We start from the raw sequence: 19756 nt of genomic DNA, 5'->3' as shown, positions 1-19756 counted from the left end.
TTGGAGGCTCTGCCTCAGACACTAAAAAAATAGCTCAGTTGCGAGCATGACCCCAGATGGGCAGAGCATCAGCCCCAGATGGGGGTTGCCAGGTGGATCCCAGTCAGAGTGTATGCAGAAGAAGTCTGTCTCTCTACCTCCCCTCCTCTCCCGTAGAAAAGAAAAAAAAAAGAGCACAGTCCCAGATTCCAAAATGCCTACTTTCAAAGTCCAGCTCTGCCCTTTCTAGCTGTACAACTCAGCAATTACTTAACCCTTCTGTATCTCATTTTATGATTTGTAAAATGGGGATAATACTACCCACCTCACAAAGTGGACACAACCCATGGCACACAGTAAATGCTCAATAAATGTTATCTACCATTGTGCTACCATGGGGTTTAGTCCAAGGGGCAGGGAGGACCTGAGACCTTTGGCCATGGTTCTTTCATTTATCCTGGGGGAAGAAAAACCCTAATTAAATGCCCCTATTTCAATCCCCATTGTAGCCCAGCTGCCTCGGGGAAGGCCCAATGAGACTCTCTCTTCTTAGGCAAAAGGAATATGTCACCAATCCTTGGGCAATATTATTGCTGGATGAAAAGGGAATCCTGGCCAATCCCAAAAGTCTTTTATTTTTGAATACTTCATAAATTTGTATTACTTAAAAGATCATCAGAAATCCTCATGATTTGTGATAATAATGTAACAGTGCAAGCCATAAATCAATGACATGTTCACTCAACTTCCTTTTTACCTAATCCTGAAACCTCCTAATTTATCAGTAGCACAGGGATACCATGGGTTTGAGGTTGAGGAATACATCATTGATGATCCGTGCAAGCATAATGGAACTCCAAAGAAAGCAAGAGAAATCAGGCTTTCACTGCAACTGGACAGATGGAAGTTAGAATTGAAATAACTCCCCAGAAGGAGGTTATGCTTTCTTAAAGGAGCTTGCATTATATCTCCCGTTTAGGGAAGCTTTATATTAAAGAGAACATTCATTTTTCTGTAGGGGCTACCATGCTTGTGGAGATAGGGTGAACCAAGAGATCTTCTGATCTGGAGATCAGAACTTCTTTTTTAGCCCAAGTGGATCTTTTTCCAAGGGATGCCTGAAAAGAAAGGGCAAATCAGGTGGTTTTAACACTAGGAAGTTTTTGTCAGTTCATTCTGTTTCTATGAAGGGTGTTGAGGCAGATTCCCCAACATAGATGACGAGATGGACAAGACAGCACCTTGTTGGGAGATTCAAGGATTCTGTGATTGATATGTCCTTGCCATATCTTGAACCCTGTCTCAGTGTTCAGAGGGAGGGAAGAAGGCTCTAAGAGAAGGAAGGAGACATGGATTCTAAAGTTTCCCATATGACAGAGAAGATAGACCCAAATTTATGAGAAAGGCCAGAAGTATAAAGAAGGCTGCTTTTAAGATATACCTTTCCGGCCCTGGCCAGTGGCTCAGCGGTAGAGCGTCGGCCTGGCATGCGGGGGACTGGGGTTCGATTCCCGGCCAGGGCACATAGGAGAAGCGCCCATTTGCTTCTCCATCCCCCCCTCCTTCCTTTCTGTCTCTCTCTTCCTCTCCCGCAGCCAAGGCTCCATTGGAGCAAAGATGGCCCGGGCACTGGGGATGGCTCCTTGGCCTCTGCCCCAGGCGCTAGAGTGGCTCTGGTCTCGGCAGAACGACGCCCCGGAGGGGCAGAGCGTCGCCCCTGGTGGGCGTGCCGGGTGGATCCCGGTCGGGCGCTTGCGGGAGTCTGTCTGACTGTCTCTCCCCGTTTCCAGCTTCAGAAAAAAATACAAGAAAAAAAAAAAGATATACCTTTCCATCTCAGGAATGTAATGCCTACTGGCAGTGCCCATTTTGTGACAATGTGGAATGCAGCTAGTCTGATGGGAAAGGCAAGAAAAATCTCCCCGCAAAAAGCCCCTGAGGCCGGGCTTCAGTAAAGAGCCAGGCAACACAGTATTAGTGTAAAGGTTTGCATGGAGGTATTTCAGAGAGTAAACAGTAAAAGCAACTGAGGGCCCTGCAGGAGAGGAATGAATTATGAGATGCTGTGATGGTAAAGAGCTAGTTGAGACAGAGACCTAGGAAGTAGGGCCAGTGTCATCTCTGGGCTTCTAGCTCTATGACTGTAGGTTGGGAGGCAGCCTATGGGTTCTACATTTGGAGGATACAAAAGCATCTGCACACTAGGCCTGTAGGTGTCCAAGAAGCCTTTTCTAACCTTGCGACTCATGCTTTCTGTTCACAGAAAGAAGGTGCAGACCAGGTTCCAGGGAGAGAAATTGAGAGGTGAGGGAGTAGATGTTTACACAGCACCCAAACAGTTAATGACAGTTGGTGAGTTAAAGAGAGGCCCAAGTCGGAGTACTGCCTCCTCAGCTAAGACAGCCTGGGAGAGTGGCCAATTATCTGTGAGAGGACAAGGGGCCAAAGGTCTCATGGGAATCCTGGAGGAAATTTTGGCTGAGGAGTTCTGCTCTTGGGGAGGTCTGTCCCATGAACCAGGGTAAGCCCCTGCACTTCTCTCAGCCCATGTCCCTGCCCTGTTATTCGGTGTGATAAAACTGTAGCTGAGGTGCCTACTTCTTCAGGCAGATAGACACATTGCCCTCAGTGCTGTACCCCTTCCCCCAACAACCTCTTCCTCCTCTGTTCTCCCACTTAGAGTGCCCCTCACTGTTTGCCCCTGGCTTTTCCCCCATTGTTCTTCCATTGTCCTCCACTTCATCTCTCTCTCTCTATCCAAATCTCCCCTCCCTACCACCATCCTTGTCCTCTCTCCCAGCCAGTTTTTGTCCTTTGTCCAAGTGGGCCTGGAGAGCAATAGTCTAAGACCAAGCATCTTCTCCCTCCTTTTTACTAGAAATCTACTCACTTCATTTATCCTTCAGGCCCCAGTCAAGAACATCTCCCCACCCCTCTCTCTACCCTGGGAATCACCACCCTCTAGTCTGCTTCATCAGGTCCCCAGCCCATCCTACCAGAAAGCTTTATACAATTAACCACCAAGCTTCTATGGCTCCATTACTCAGCACTTAATATGCAGCTGGTATTCATTTCATTTATTCAACAAATATTTATTGAGTACCTACTACGTGTCGAGCCCTTTAAATACATCCATAAACCAACATTTGTACCCATTGGTGTTTTGCAGGGTTTGCATTTTTGTTTATGATCTGGATGTGTATTCAGCTTTTCTCTTAAAACTGGAAACTCACCACAAAGGTAAATACTCCTCCACTGTCTGTTCCTAAACCCTGAGAACACTCCACAGGGCCTAGAAGAGGGCACTGGAGAGAGGAGATTAGTGACAGTGTGTGTTATATACAGACATCATCTACTGTATAATACTTTTAATGATAGCAGATAGTAGGTAGATGGGAGTGCACTGAGATAAACTCATCATTTCATTGGAACCAAACACGCCGGGCTCTGAGTGCCAGCTCTGTCACTAACCACACTACCTGAGCCAGTCCTTCAACCTCCATAGGCCTCAGTGTCCTTCTCTGTAAAGCTAGAATAATAGCACCTGCTTCAGAGGGAAATTGTCAAAATTAATTGCATGAATGCATGTTGGGCTTTTAGTATAGTAGCTAGTGTGAAGCAAGATTAACAGCAAGAGATGTTATTATCTTTTAGGTTTGAAAGAATATAAAAAAGTTTCTACACCAAGTATATACTACTTGCATAGTTTAAAATATATATATATATATATATATATATATATATATATATATGCCTGACCAGGTGGTGGTGCAGTGGATAGAGCGTCAGACTGGGATGAGGAAGGACCCAGGTTCAAGACCCCAAGGTCGCCAGCTTGAGCGCGGGCTCATCTGGCTTGAGCAAAGAGCTCACCAGCTTAGACCCAAGGTCGCTGGCTCCAGCAGGGGGTTACTCGGTCTGCTGAAGGCCTGCGGTCAAGGCACATGTGAGAAAGCAATCAATGAACAACTAAGAAGTCGCAACGTGCAACGAGAAACTGATGATTGATGCTTCTCATCTCTCTCCGTTCCTGTCTGTCTGTCCCTGTCTATCTCTGCCTCTGTAAAAAAAAAAATAAAAATAAAAATAAAATATATATATATATATATATATATATAATACCCTTGAAAAACTCTTGCACAATTATACCAGAAAGCATGAAAAAGAATGTTCATGGCAGCTCTATTTATAATAAAAGCTCTAGAAACAACCATGAAGTCATCAGAGTAAAAAGGTGAATAAACTGAGTAAAATCTACAGTGAAATAAACACTATACAGCTACAGGAAACAGTGAAAAAGAGAAATCAGACACAAAAGAATACACACAATATGGTCCATTTATATGATGTTTAAAAACTGGAAAAGTGGGCTGACCAGGCAGTGGTACAGTGGATAGAGCATTGGACTGGGACACGGAGGACCCAGGTTTGAAATCCCAAGGTGGCTGGCTTGAGCACAGGCTCACCAGCTTGAGTGTGGGGTCGCTGGCTTGAGCCCAAAGGTCTCTGGCTTGAAGCCCAAGGTGGCTGGCTTGAGCAAAGGGCTCTGCTGTAGCCCCCAGTCAAGGCACATATGAGAAAGCAGTCAATGAACACTCAATGAGTGTCAATGAACTTAGTCAATGAGACTAAGGAGCTGCAATGAAGAATTGATGCTTCTCATCTCTCTCCCTTCCTGTTTGTCTGTCCCTATCTGTCCCTGTCTCTAACTCTCTGTTTCTGTCAAAAACAAAAACAAAAAACTAGAAAAGTGGCCCTGGCCAACCTGGCTCAGCCCGGCTTGTGGAAGTCCCAGGTTCGATTCCCAGTCAGAGCACACAAGAGAAGCGACCATCTGCTTCCTCATCTCTCCCTTTTCTCCCCCCCCCCCACCCACCAGCCATGGCTCATTTGAGCAAGTTGGCCCCAGGCACTGAGGATGGCACCATGGCCTTGCCTTAGGCCTCGACTTAGGCACTAAAATAGCTCAATTGCCAAGCAATGAAGCAACATCCCCAGATGGGCAGGCAGAGCATGGCCCCTTAGGGGGCTTGCAGGGTGAATCCCGGTTGGGGCACATGCAGGAGTCTGTCTCTCTGCCTCCCTGACTCTCACTTAATAATAAATAAATAAATAAACAAACAAACAAACAAACAAACTGGAAAAGTATGTAATATATGGTTTCATGTTAAACTATAGAGAACAACAAAGGAATGATTTAACAAAAATTCCAGAGAGGAAACATCCCTAGGCCAGGGGGGAAGGGGGTATAATTAGTGAGGTTCATAGGGAGCTCCTAAGTTACGTGTCTGTTCTAATTCTTCCAATAAGTGATAGGCACACCAGCTATACATTCTTTTGTGTTTGTTACATATTTCACAATAAAAAACATTTTAACTTTCATAAAGCTCACCTTGCCAAGACCACAGAGTGGTAATTCTGCCAATCCTCACCCCTTTCCACCCTCCCCTCCCCAAAACACCTTTCCACTCAAAGAAAACACACAGGTTGAATGTCCTTCAAAAATTAGCAACTAGTTATGCCTGAAGTTTAATGAAATGGTATCACATTTGAATTTCTTCTAGCTGGTTTTAAATTGCTTCTTGCTTTTTAAAAATTGCTTAACAAGGGTCAACCATGAGTAATTAGCTCATGTTTATGCATATCATTTTTATAAGGAGTTATACTGGTGGAAAAGGTAAAGTGAGTGGGGAATGCACCTTGACTCACTGTGCTTCTCCTCAGGACACCCAGGCACCTGGCTTGCTGGGGATACCACTGCTCAATTGTGGGCAGTGCCCAGGATTGCGGATGAAGGTATAAAAGGCTTCAGAAGTGCTGGCCAGCTCCTCAAACACATAAAGTGACAGCAAGTGCCACACCTCCTCTGAGATGACAAGATGGCTGACACATCTTTGACCCCATGTCCACCCTGTCACAAAGTCCCACTCCTGAATGTTTTGCACGGATACCCAGAGCCCTACCACTGACAAACCCTATTCTCTTCTTTTCTCCTCCTTTCATCTCTTTCCTCATCCATCCTGTCCCATTTCTTTTCCCCTGAGCTGCTCTGCCTACCTTTGCCAGAAACGCACAGCAGCTCTGAGGAATTACTAACCAAGATGTTTCACTTCATTTTTCTTCCCTTCCACTTATGCAAACCTCTGTACTTTTGTAGACTTGCTCAAGTGCAGTGGGGAGTGCCTCATGGATAAGTAGAACACAGTACAATCTATTAAGTTTACTTAAAATTCACCATAAGTATACAAATAATTAAAAGTGCCACCTTTTGCCTGATCTATGGTGCCACAGTAGATAGACTGTTGACTTGAAATGCTGAGGTTTCCATTTCAAACCCATGAACTTGCTTGGTCAAGGCATATACAATAAGCTACCAATAAACAACTAAAGTGAAGCAACTATGAGCTGATACTTTTCACTCCCACCCCCTCTGTAAAATCAATAGATGAAATCTTAAATTTTTTTTAAAAAATGCCGCAGCCCTGGCCAGTTGGCTCAGTGGTAGAGTGTCGGCCTGGCGTGCGGAAGTCCCGGGTTTGATTCCTGGCCAGGGCACACAGGAGAAGCGCCCATCTGCTTCTCCACCCTCTCCTCCTTCCTCTCTGTCTCTCTCTTCCCCTCCCGCAGCCAAGGCTCCATTGGAGCAAAGATGGCCCGGGCGCTGGGGATGGCTCCCTGGCCTCTGCCCCAGGCGCTAGAGTGGCTCTGATCGCAAAAGAGCAACGCCCCGGAGGGGCAGAGCATCGCCCCCTGGTGGGCGTGCTGGGTGGATCCCGGTCGGGCACATGCGGGAGTCTGTCTGACTGTCTCTCCCATTTCCAGCTTCAGAAAAATACAAAAAAAAAAAAATTCAAGGGCTAGAGCCACAAGTTAAATCACATAAAACCTACTTTTAAAAATTTGGGGAACAATTAAAAAAATTGAATGTGGAATGGATGATTCTATGGAATTATTGTTCATTTTCTTGCACTTGAAAATGTCCTTATTGTTAAGAAATACATGCCAAAAACTTTAAGCATTATATGCCATGCTTGTTATAACTGTCAAATAACTGAACCAATGTGAAAGGAAATATGACACAATGTTAGCATCTGTTGAATCTAGGTATCTAGGTGAAATATCTCATGATGTCTGTTATAATATTCTTTCAACTTTCCTAAATGTCTGGAAATTTTTCTAATAAAAGCTGAAAAAGGCATCAAATAAATATTTAATAATGCAGTAGCTACTGCCATGGTAAATAATAAAAAGTTTCTAAAATAAGTCAGGCGTATTTCAGCAGCCCGCTGGACAATGAAGGGAGTTGCAGTGGCACACTGGCCACTCCTTCTAGGATTCCTTCCCTCTCACTCCTCTTTGTACAGGTCCCTCCTCCTTGCTTCTCCCAGCATCTGGCCTCCCTTCGCTTCCCCTTCTCCTGGACCTATTCATCCCTCTCGGCCCCTCCCCTCCCCTGCCCTGCCCTGCCCTGCCCTGCCCTTCTCTCCCAGTACCCTCACATGAGCGCAGGCCCTGCTGGCGAGGCTGTTTCAGGATGAAACATGGTGAGTTCCCCTACAGCACCGAGATTGGCATCCTTCAGAGGAGGGTGCGGGCCACTCCATTAAAGCACATTCTAAACAGTGGGTTGAACCCGGCTAACAGCCCAAGCTCATAAAGCACAAATTGCCCAACACCATCTGCATAGCCGGCCCCTTCCCGTTGGAGCATAAATAGGACCCAAACACCTTGAGAAGCACATTGGAGTATCCACCAAAACTCCAGAACTCATATACTTCACTGTGCAACCCAGACCTCCGGAAACGCAATGACCTGCGGAACAGGATTCTGTGGCCAGTCCTTCAGCTGCGCGTCGGCCTGCGGGCCCCGGCCCGGCCGCTGCTGCATCACCGCCGCCCCCTACCGCGGCCTCTCCTGCTACCGCGGCCTCCCCGGGACCTTTGGCAGCCAGAGCATGTGCGGGGGCTTCCGCTCCGGCTCCTGCGGCCGCAGCTTCGGGTACCGCTCCGGCGGCGTGTGCGGACCCAGCCCGCCCTGCATCACCACCGTGTCGGTCAACGAGAGCCTCCTCACCCCCCTCAACCTGGAGATCGACCCCAACGCGCAGTGCGTGAAGCATGAGGAGAAGGAGCAGATCAAGTGTCTCAACAGCAGGTTCGCTGCCTTCATCGACAAGGTGGGCGCCCTTGAATACACACACCCTTCCTGATCCCCACCCATACTCAGGACTCAGGAAGGGCCCTGGCGGGTCAGTCAGAGGCAGAGGCAGAAAGAATTCTGCCTGCATGAACTCCCATTCTGATGAGAGAAGCCACATACACACAAAAACAGATACACAAGACCCAGAAGAATCAGCTGGGAGTTTAGACAGCAGAGATTATGGAAGAGAGGTGTGACCTGGTTGTTCTGAGGCACAACTAGACTCCAGGAAATTGAGGAGGAAGACGACTGTTGCTTCTGAAATTACAGAGGTGCCAGGCCCACGGTGAGCAGTGTGTGCCCTCTGAGGACTAGGGTGGACTGGCTATCCAACGAAGTGGGGGAGGGGCCAGAGTAGCAGGCTCTCCTCTAGATATCGGGCCCATGACATTCCCCTGTTACTATCACTAGAAACCCTATGCTGTGATCTGAATCTTAGAACTCTGCCTGAGAGGGCATCTCTTCTAGATTCAGGGTGAGGAGGTGGGCCCTCCACCTGGAATCTGACTAGGTGCCACCCAGGCTCATCCGGTCGGGATAACTCAGTTCACCTGAAAGAAGGGACTGACCTTTCCCAGCCCCGAGTCCTTATCTCCAAACTGGAAAATCAAGATATAGATCATAATCAGGATATCCAAAAGTTGATTTGTCTACCACTGTCCCCCTTTCATTTCTGCTGAGCTGCAGGTTTGGAAGTTTACTTTAGAAAAACCCTACACACGGCCTTTGGAGCACCCAGAGCCATCTGACCCCTGTTCCCCACCTCGAATGGCAGGTGCGCTTCCTGGAGCAGCAGAACAAGCTGCTGGAGACCAAGTGGCAGTTCTACCAGAACCGCAAGTGCTGCGAGAGCAACCTGGAGCCGCTGTTCGAGGGCTACATGGAGACGCTGAGGCGGGAGGCCGAGTGTGCGGAGGCCGACAGCGGGAGGCTGGCCTCAGAGCTCAACCACGTGCAGGAGGTGATGGAGGGCTACAAGAAGAAGTGAGTGTGACTGGGTTTGACATTGGGCACAGGAGATGACAGAGGTTAAAACTCACTGGATTAGACACAAGAAGAATTTCCAGGTAGGGTGAGCAGCCACACAGGCCAGGTTGGCAGTGTGGAGCAGGATCTTTGCACCTGTGCAATTGTTGCCCAGATGCCTGCCGAAGAGTAGGGCTGTGATTGTGCCAGGAGATCTGTCACCCACCTCCGTCGGCTCTTCTCGGAGCCAGATTGTTGCCCGTGCTTTGCAGCGCTGTTGCCTGTGCTCTGCTGGAAGGAAGCTTCTGCTGTCTTCCAAGCCCTCTCCTCCTGACTTCCCACCTACAGCACATGGCTCATGATGTGACATGAACCCTACTGTCACTCAGGGCTGACATGTCCTGGGGCTCTGGGTACCCCACTGCCTAGGGTGCTGAGTGCTGATGGCCTCTGAGACTCATAAACCCCACCCATGAACTGGGATGGACACCCAGGTGACAGGGTGGTGGGGCTGCAGTGCTGTCTACTTCTAGCTTGGGGCTGCGGGCTGAGGCCTTATTTTCCTCCTGAGGTGAGTTCAGTGTAGCTTTGGGATACAGGGCTATGAGGTCCCAGAAGACTAGCCCCATAGGTCCCTCAGTTGAAGATGGAGACATTCCAAATCCAACCAAAAGGACCCAACAGAGCTGCCAGGGGTTTGGCTGTGTTGGCAGGTTCCTAACATTGTCCCCTTTGTGGGAGGTTCATGAGAGACCTGCCCTTCCGTGACCTCCCTCTCCGCCCTTCTGCCTCAGGTACGAGGAGGAAGTTTCTCTGAGAGCAACAGCTGAGAATGAGTTTGTGGCTCTGAAGAAGGTGAGTAACATGGGATCGGGGAGCACAGACACAGGGGATCTCACTAGCACCCTGTCCTCGGGCAGGGCACGGCTGGATTGGCCTCTGGATGTCCTGCTCTGCTTCAGAGGTTGTGGTCTGTGGCCTGGGTCCGATGGAGGCTGACATCTTCGGTCTCTGTTGAGAGACCGCATCCTGTGTAGAGTTGTGGGATGTCTGACCAAAAGAAGGAGTGGAGACCCAGGGAGTGGAGAGGGTGGAGCAGCCCCAGTAGTGGCAGGTGGGGTGTGAGAGAAGTGCTGGGGGACAGGGGGGGTCACGGCTGGGGGACAGGGAGGGGTCACGGTGGCTGAATGGTGAGTCAGTCTGGGCAGGCATCCTGGAACAAGGTGAGTGAAAAAGAGAAAAGAGAGGGTAAGTTGTTGCAGGAGGGTGGGGCAAAGGGTGGTGGTGGGGGGCAAGAGTGGTGAGCCAACTTCATGGTAAAAGTGGTTTGTTCTCAGAAGGTGAGGAAGTGGTGAGGTTCATCCCAGGAAGGTCAGAAGGTATGGAGGTGGGATGGGAATGGGAACACTGGGAATCCTTCCACTGGCCTCACCCACCCGGCCTCCACGAATGGGTGGAAAAAGAAAAGAGTTTGGGGTGGGAATCACCAGGAGTCCTCTGAGCCCTTTATGAAAACTGCCCACCCTTCCAGGACGTGGACTGCGCCTACCTCCGCAAGTCAGACCTGGAGGCCAATGCAGAGGCCCTGACCCAGGAGATCGACTTCCTGCGGCGACTGTATGAGGAGGTGAGGGGTTGTGGTCTGGAAAGAAAGCTGACAGCCAGCCAGGAGGAGAAGGCATTGGCCTCAGACAGGAGGTGAAAAGGGATTTGGGCATGGAGCTGCAGTCCATGGGGTGAGAGCTGGAGACCAGGAAAGGGCTGAGAAGACTGGGTGCACGCTACGGTGGCTGAGGCTGTAGCATAAACAAGGTCCTCCCACTCCTGCCCCACAGGAAATCCGCGTCCTCCATGCTCACATCTCAGACACCTCGGTCATCGTCAAGATGGACAACAGCCGAGACCTGAACATGGACTGCGTCATTGCCGAGATCAAGGCCCAGTATGACGACATCGCCAGCCGCAGCCGGGCCGAGGCCGAGTCCTGGTACCGCAGCAAGGTGAGTGGCACAGGACACCTGCCTCCTAGACACGGCAGGGGGAGGAATGAGAGGTATAGATTAGGAAAGGCTGCTTTTGTCTGGGATTCTGATCCCTAAGGCTGGTAACTGAAGGTCAGACAGCTCTCAGGTTGAGGCGGCAGGGCAGGGTTGGCATGGATGATCTGCACCATCATCTGTGGTGCCCTGAATGGATGGCACATCCACCACGAGTCTCTGCTTCCCCCCAGTGCGAGGAGATGAAGGCCACAGTGATCCGTCACGGGGAGACCCTGCGCCGCACCAAGGAGGAGATCAACGAGCTGAACCGCATGGTGCAGAGGCTGACCGCCGAGGTCGAGAACGCCAAGTGCCAGGTGCGGGACATCAGTGTCCTAGGCCACCAGAGAGGTTGGGGGCCTAGCCAGGGTCCCACAGGCCATGTGTGCTCAGTCTGGATCTCACCATTTATTCTCTAGTCTATTTGCAAAACTTAGAGTCCCCAGTTGTGGTCACTCAGGGAGACCCTCACGATGAAGGTGAGAAGGCTGTTACTGGGGTGTTTTCAGCTGGGTGCAAGAGATAGGAGACACCCAGCAAATGGACAGAGAGACCTAGGGACCATAACCCACACTGTTCTCTTCTGGGTCCTCAGAACACCAAGCTGGAGACTGCAGTGACCCAGGCGGAGCAGCAGGGCGAGACGGCTGTCAGCGATGCGCGCTGCAAGCTGGCTGAGCTGGAGGCCGCCCTGCAGAAGGCCAAGCAGGACATGGCCTGCCTGCTCAAGGAGTACCAGGAGGTGATGAACTCCAAGCTGGGCTTGGACATCGAGATCGCCACCTACAGGCGCCTGCTGGAGGGCGAGGAGCACAGGTGGGGCCTTACCTGGATGAGTGCCATTTCTGCGCCATAAACAAAGGCCACCATTTGTTCTGGCTGAGCGAGGGCCAGGATTCTGGGCTAAACTCATCATTTATTATTTTGGAGATGGAAGGTCTCTTACTGCAGGCCTCTGCTCTTGTGGACCCTCCCCACTAAATTTGTGGAGTTTTATCTGCCGCTCTGGCCAAGTCACTAATACTGCCCGTTTTCTTCTTTTCTCTCAGACTGTGTGAAGGTGTTGGAGCCGTGAATGTTTGTAAGTAACACAGATTCTGTGTGGATGGATTTACTCTCTTCCTAGAAAGAATAGCAGAGTTTGTAAGGTGGGATTTCACTGAGGCCGAAATATTAAAGGAAGGGCTGGCATCCCAACAAGCTGGGTTTGGGATCAGACACAACAGGAAGGACCACAACTGTGGAATTAGATTGACCTAGAGTTGGGGTGTCATCAGAAGATAGGATAACTCACCCTCAGAATTTTGACTCAGGCTTGGGGTTCACAGGTGTCAGCAGCTCCCGAGGCGGAGTCATCTGCGGGGACCTCTGCGTGTCCGGGTCCCAGCCAGTGACAGGCAGCGTCTGCAGCGCTCCCTGCAGCGGGAACCTGGCGGTGAGCACTGGAATGTGCGCGCCCTGCACTCCCTGTGTGCCCTGCGGCCCCTGCGGTTCCATCACATCTTGTGGCCTGGGCACTGGCGGCGTCGGATCCTGTGGCATCAGCTCCTATGGCGTGGGCTCCTGTGCCAGCAGCTGCCGCAGATGTTAGGTGCTCCAACTCAAGCCCTCGCCCCGGCATGTCTCCCGCCCAGCAGTGCCTGGTCCAGCCCTGGGGCAGAGCAAGCACTGGGTTACTTCTCCAGCACTTTGAAAATCTTTGTCGTGCTCCTAGACTCTTAGGTGTATCTGTGATTCCCTCTCACTTGGCTCTACCAGCCTTCCCCCCAACAACTCCACCCTACCCCACCCCACCCCATGCTGGGAAAGGCTACCCCAGAAAGAAGTCCCCTTGGTGCCCAGAGGAAGAGGACTCCAGGGCAGGAAGGACCAAGACCAGGACCCCGTCCTGGGCTGCCAGGGGGCCAATGGTCAGAGTCTCCCAGCCTCTCCCCCTCCTCCTCTGTTCATCTCTGTCTTGATCTGTGTTTTCAATAAATCAGTGTAGCCAACCCTGAGTCTTGTCTGCACCTCTGTTAGCCTCGAGGGTCAGGGTTTGAGAGGGTCCTGAAAGTCACATGGAGCAGAAAAAGGCCTTGTCAGGGGTCTCCAGTATAGTTCCTCTGTCCCTGGGCTCACAGCAGTCTCAGATTTAGCCAAAGGTTGTGCTAGGCCCACACCCAATGTCATTTTATCCACACAACCTTGTTGATTTTATACATACCACCTTTTATGATACAAGTTGTAGATGAGAAAACCAGAGCTCAGAGACACTCAGTAGTTGGGCCCCATGCTGAGTTAAGCGGTGCAGCTGGGTTTAAACCTGTGTGCGTCTCTAGTGCTCATCTCACCAAACCACAGCTGCCTCCCAGAAAACATCCCCATGCACCCTGTAAACTGATGGATCATGAAAATTAGATTCTCCAGTTACTCAAAACTTAAGGAGAATCACTCATTGCTGCGGTGGGGAAGACTCACACCTGAGTAATTTATTAGAATTCTTTAAGAGATAAATACCTGAACAGGATTTGAACTTTCAAAAAGCCTTTGCTATGGCCACTTTTTTTAAAGGAGTCCCTTTGAGGTTTGGCGACTTGCCATAGCTGTTAAATTACCTCGGAATCAAAAAACAGCACCTAACAAGATAATGAGCACACGGACTCTAGGGCCGGATTGCCTGGGCCCAAAACTGGACTCTGATTCCTTCCTTGCTGGTGACTCTGGACAATTTACTCACCCTCTCTGTGCCTCCATTTCCACGTCTCTATTGAAAATAATAAGAACACTTACCTCAGGGCTGATGGGAACATTAAGGAATTTCATATGTAAATAAAATGCTTAGACAGTGCCTGACACAAAATAATCACAATGTGGCTTTATTAGTAGTATTAATTTTTTACAGAATGTAAAATAGGCACCCCTCCAAGGATCGGGGTCATGAACAGCCTCTCATGACACTTATTTCTGTGATCAGAGTTTGCAAGTACAGAGAGAAATCTCCATGTCTTCCAAAGTCATTGAGTTTCTTCATTCAAGGAAATGTCCCCTCTCCAGACCCACACTCTGACACTGATGCGGATCTTACAAGTGGAAGGGGCCAAGGTGAGTCCCTAAACATACATCTGCATGGCAGGGTAAATCTTTTAAATTCCCAGTCCCAGGCCTAGAAAACTGTAACAGAAATTTTAACCCCCAACCCCTTCCTCAGGGCAACAGAAACAACTACAAATACATATTGAGAGACCAGAAGTGAGTGGTCTGAAAACAGAAAGGCTCTTTTCAGGGATAGTACCAATCCCAGGTACAATCCTAGCCACAATGCGGCCCCTCCACTCACGTGATGGAATTCTGAGCAGGACAGAGCCCTGGGAGAGTTCCAGAGTAGGCAGTCGTCCTAACCAGCCCTCTGCGCTGTGACACCACACAGCTCAGGCGCAGGCCCTGACAGAAGTCCTGGCCTGAGGCTGAAATAGAGACGCTAACCCAACTGAGTTGCATCTGACATATTTAAGTACAATTAAATGTGAGACAGGCATCAGGAGCCAACAGAGGTTTGACCCTGTGGGGTCTCCGAAGCAGTGACTGCACGGGTGACAAAACCCCTTCCTTTAGAAGTCACTCCAACTCATAAAGCTTATAAATGGATTGGTGAATGACTCTCCATAAATGTACCAGGTAGTTCTTTCCCATCCTAGACTGGAATGTGGCCCATGGCCTGGGGAGCCACTTAGAGAATCAGTCCCCAAACTACAAACATAGCTAATGGCCCACGTAGCCCTAGTTCAGCAAGAAACTCAAACCTGCCTCTCCTCTCTCCCTACACACACACACACACACACACACACACACACAGCCCTTGGGATCTCTTGGACTGACGTCAGGCTTGAGCTTTAGAAAGGAAAAATGCAAGTAACAACCAGTCCTTCTGCGACTGCAGAAGACTCATCAGAAATCCTGCCTATAACTCCTGGGACATTTCCTTCTGCACACTTGCCACAAATGATCAGTTCAGCAGCAGCTGGAAAAACCTAACCTTGAAAATCCCAGAATGGCTCAGTGGTAGAGCTTGGGCCCAGTGTGTGGATGTACTGGGTTAGATTCCTAATCAGGGTACGCGAGAGAAGTGACCATCTGCTTCTCCACCCCTCCCTCTTCTATCTTCTCTCTTTTCTTCTCTCTCTCTCTCTCTCCCCCCCCCCCTTTCCTGCAGCTATGGCTGGATTGGCTAGAGCAAGTTGGCTCAGGCAGGTGCTGATGATGGATTGGTGGCCTCAGCCTCAGGCACTAAAAGTATTCTAGATGTGAGCACCAAATGGGCAGAGTATCACCCTTAGAGGGCTTACCCAGTAGATCTCAGTCAGGGTGCATGCAGGGGTTTGTCTCTCTGCCTCCCTTGCTCTCAATTAATTGAAAAAGAAAATCAGAGAACATTATTACCTAGCAAAATGCAGGGAACACAGAGTCCAACCAAAAAATCTTGCAGAAGGGCAAGTTCCACTTTTAGAAGCTGCTTTGCACTGGGAGTGTTGATAAGAATGTTTATATAGTTGGTGTTAGTCAGTATTAATCAAATGGGGCTGATGCAGGAGTCCAGTGGGGCCATGTACCTTACCCTTAAAGTGGGTGACAGCCTGCCAGCCAGGTTTCCTTCCCATTTCTCTAGCATGAGATTGTTCTGTTTACCCAGGAAGGAAGCCCTTTAAATGCTTTTGGGAAGGGGCCCAGGAAAACACAGACATTCTGGCACTAGTATACCTTAAAAGGTAAAGCCAGAGCCTCTGGCCAATGACTTACCTTAGACTTAACCAGGGATTTAAAAAGCAGGAAACTTTGTTTCCTAGATGCATTGATGATGTAAACTTTCATGCAATAGAAAAAAATGTGAGCTCAGTGAATGGAGGGATCTGTCAGGCTTTGTGGCTTAGAAACCCAGCCCTTTACTGGCCACCCCACCCAACCCCCAAACAAGCATATCTTCTGCCCCTTAAAGTCCAGCTACCTTGTGAAAACTCAAACAAAATTACAGCATAAACCTGTGTGATAAGGTGCCAAGGAATTACAAAAATTGTTAACATTAGTATTTTAAAAAGAAGAGTCAGGATGCCATACCTCTCCTTTCTGAAGAGAAAAAAAAAATCCTAAAGAAAGAGATTAAAGGGGCAAAAGTTAGTAACTAATCATAATTTAACTATAGTTCTCTGGAAGGACTGAGGCCACTTGCAAGACAGCAAAGAAGGCAAAACTTATCTGAAAACTTCCTCTTCCCCTTCCTTAAGAGCCTTTAGGAGACAATGTTTACATATCTTAATTAAAATTTTCTACACTGATTCTAACTCTTCCTTCTCCTCTGGAGTCCTAAGAGTGATATACCTCTAGGCCGGGGGTCCCCAAACTACAGCCCGCGGGCCGCATGCGGCCCCCTGAGGCCATTTATCCGGCCCCCACCACACTTCCAGAAGGGGCACCTCTTTCATTGGTGGTCGGTGAGAGGAGCACAAGATGTGGCCACGCCGCAAAGCGTGGCGGCGGCACTTATGTACAGTACTACTTCCACTGACGCGGGACGCACACGTCACGGCTCCGGAAGCACGTCATATCACTTGTTACGGCTAGCAGTGACAAATATGGAACCGAACATTGACCATCTCATTAGCCAAAAGCAGGCCCATAGTTCCCAGTGAAATACCGGTTAGTTTGTTGATTTAAATTTACTTGATCTTTATTTTAAATATTGTATTTGTTCCCGTTTTGTTTTTTTACTTTAAAATAAGATATGCACACTGCACATAGGGATTTGTTCATAGTTTTTTTATAGTCTGGCCCTCCAACGGCCTGAGGGACAGTGAACTGGCCCCCTGTGTAAAAAGTTTGGGGACCCCTGCTCTAGGCAAAGGGATCAAGAGCCCACTCCCCTTGCTTGTAAAACCTGCATTCTGTAACATTTTATATGCTTTCTAATAATCACCCCTTTCGAAATTCTTTATATGTATAAAACTTGTAAACTAAAGCAAGCAGGGACTAGCTTATTGGGTTTCCTAATAAGCTAGCCCCAACACTTTTAGCAAAGGTAATTTCATTTAGTTTCTCTCCTTATCCTAAACTAAGCATTTCATTGTGGCGACAGGAATGGGGGTAGACACTAGAAGAATTGGGAATGTCTTTGCCGGGCATGTAAAACAATGATCACTACTGTGTTATCTTGTGGTGTTGATGTTTGGGAATCCTTTTTCCTTTAATAGATCCTATAGGTAAATGTTGTAAGTTTGTTAGTAATTGACTATTGTATCATGTTCCCCCTCCTTAGGCACCCCAATCAGTACTTGATCTTGTATAAAAGAAGGTTCAGAACTGTAAGAGGGCTACATGATTTTGGACTGTGCCCCATGTAGCTAGCTAGCCGGCTAATTAATAAACTCCTCAAATGTCTTCTGTGACCTGCCTGGTGTTTCTGTGTAACCTGCGGATTACAGTACTTTATAACACCTGAAGTACAAGCAGAGCTAGAACCTCAGTCTAATTCCATAGACATGCTTTCCCAGCCCACCATCAGATCACTTGTTAAACTAGAACTCAGGCCTGAACCAACCAGTGATATTCATGTCCTCCAGCCCCAATCTGCGCAGGCCCTCTTCCCTGGGGCTTTTCCTTAGGTGCAGCTGCCTGGGCAGTAGGAGGCTTGCCCTCAGTCTTATTTCATTCTATTCTCTTTCTTTTCTGTTTCCTTGTTTATGGCCTGCCTCCCCACCAGAATGTCATCTCTAGAGCTCCAGGACTAGAGTGTTATCTTGTTCACCGAGCAGTATGTCTAACCCTCAGAGGCCATTCAATAGGTGCTTGTAGAGTGAGTGAGTGGATGAATGAACGCACTTCTCCACACCTCTGTCAAGAAAGCTGACTGTGGACCCCAAGCTAGGATGGCTGCTTCTTGGTAGAGCCCCCACCCCAAATCTGGTCAGCTTTGTCGTTCTGGGACTAGTCTGAGGAATTCAGGTGCAAAAAGTCTGGAGGCTCAGTCCACTGCAGAACAACTTTATTGCAAAGGAAAAGAGGGTAAGGGCAGTTCAAAGGGTCAAAACAACATTGTGAGCTTCATGCTGAGGTGAAGGACAGGAGGAAGAGGTGAAGTGAGATGAGGGCCAGAACCAATGGGATTGGCGTCTGAGACAGAGGATCAAGTCTTCCGGGCATAAGCTAGAGTTCTTTGACTTCTGTGAGGGGTCGGAAGTGTTCAACATCCGCAGAAACCTCTGCAGCTCATTCTCCGACACAGCAGGGGGAGCCGCAGAGCACGCGTCCGCCGCCAGGGGCGCTTGTCTCTAGGACGTAGGAGCCCGCTCTTGGCCACCACAGGCAGGTGGGGCCGAGAACGAGCCCGGAGGGCATCTGGGATCACTGCTCAGGGCTGAGCAGTGAGCGGATTTTGGAGGGAGGAAACCTCCTTTCCGCCCTCTGCCCCAGAAAACAGACATACTAGACATACTGACAACTCCTCCAGGAAGCAATGCGCAGATCCTCCTCCCAACTAGGGGACGGACGTGTACACTCCCCAAAGTAATAAATACCCAGACCCCTCGCCTCAAGAAGCAGACCTCTGCCTCTGTAGTCAGACACAGGTTCCCCCCCTACCCAAGAATAAAACAGTCTCTTGCACGAGGATAAACCCTCAGAACATCCTTCCACACCCTAGGCAAAACCAACAGAACCTCCCTGCCATGAACAGACCACAGGACCACCCACCCCCAACACACACAAACACAAAGACTCAACCCCAAGAGAAGAAATAGCCCCTGGCAAAGAGGGACACACAGAGGAAGCAGACCCTTTCTGCCTTTCCAAGAGGATACACAAGGTGGGAGGAGAAGATTTGGCCCCTCTAACCCAACTTATACCTATCATTTACTTACTTAGGTTCCCTGCCCCCAGTCTCAGGCTAAACCTGCAGAGAGAAGAAGGAAACAAAGTAAGTGCCTCTATCTCTTAGGTGTAATAGTCCCTATTCTACCAGACAAAACACTGCTGGCCTTCTCCAGAAAGACTGGAGTCGTTCCCTCCTGCGGGTTCCTTGGTTCTCTCAGACCCCCACAGCCCTTTGGAGTCAAGTCTCCTTTTGAACCTTTAAATTCAACCCTTCCTGCCTTAAATTTAAATAACTCACTTTTATTGATGACTTCTTCAAAGAGGGAGAAAGCAAAAGATTTACATTTTGGGGGGGCCTAAACATCTTGAAAGGGGGAGACCATATATGGGGGTACATTTTAAAGGAGAACACAAAGAAGATAGCTCATTTATCTGAAGAATATTGTTCAAGCCTCACTTAATCCCTTTCTATCTGTGCATCCTTGAGGTAGCCAATTTGCCCTTTCTGAGATTTAGTTTCCTCACCTTTGAAATGGAGATAAAAGCATCCCTTCCAGGGATTTTGTGGGTTTAATAAAAATAACTCTCTGTCACATGGTGGATTCCCTCACTCTCACCTAAGCCTGTTGTCCCCAGATGGATGGAGCTAGCAGCCCTTGAGTCCCCAAACAGTATTTGCTGTCTAAACAGTAGAAGCCAGGTCCTGCTTGTTCCCATGAAACCTGCCTTCCCCAGAT

At 49.0% G+C, this 19756-nt stretch overlaps 1 protein-coding gene across 1 annotated transcript; it reads left to right on the top strand.

Moving 5' to 3' along the window:
* The first annotated feature begins 7721 nt into the window (after nucleotides 1–7721).
* Nucleotides 7722–13168, top strand: LOC136320084 (keratin, type II cuticular Hb1). The gene is made up of 9 exons (XM_066253229.1): nucleotides 7722–8155; nucleotides 8954–9162; nucleotides 9939–9999; nucleotides 10676–10771; nucleotides 10980–11144; nucleotides 11375–11500; nucleotides 11779–11999; nucleotides 12233–12264; nucleotides 12512–13168. Exons 1-9 carry the CDS (start codon nucleotides 7787–7789, stop codon nucleotides 12772–12774), a joined length of 1542 nt encoding a protein of 513 aa, XP_066109326.1. The 5' UTR covers nucleotides 7722–7786; the 3' UTR covers nucleotides 12775–13168.
* Nucleotides 13169–19756: the final 6588 nt, after the last annotated feature.

The sequence above is a fragment of the Saccopteryx bilineata genome, chromosome 1 (assembly GCF_036850765.1).
Source record: "Saccopteryx bilineata isolate mSacBil1 chromosome 1, mSacBil1_pri_phased_curated, whole genome shotgun sequence".
NCBI classification, from domain to species: domain Eukaryota; kingdom Metazoa; phylum Chordata; class Mammalia; order Chiroptera; family Emballonuridae; genus Saccopteryx; species Saccopteryx bilineata.
This window is presented reverse-complemented; position numbering and strand designations above follow the sequence as displayed.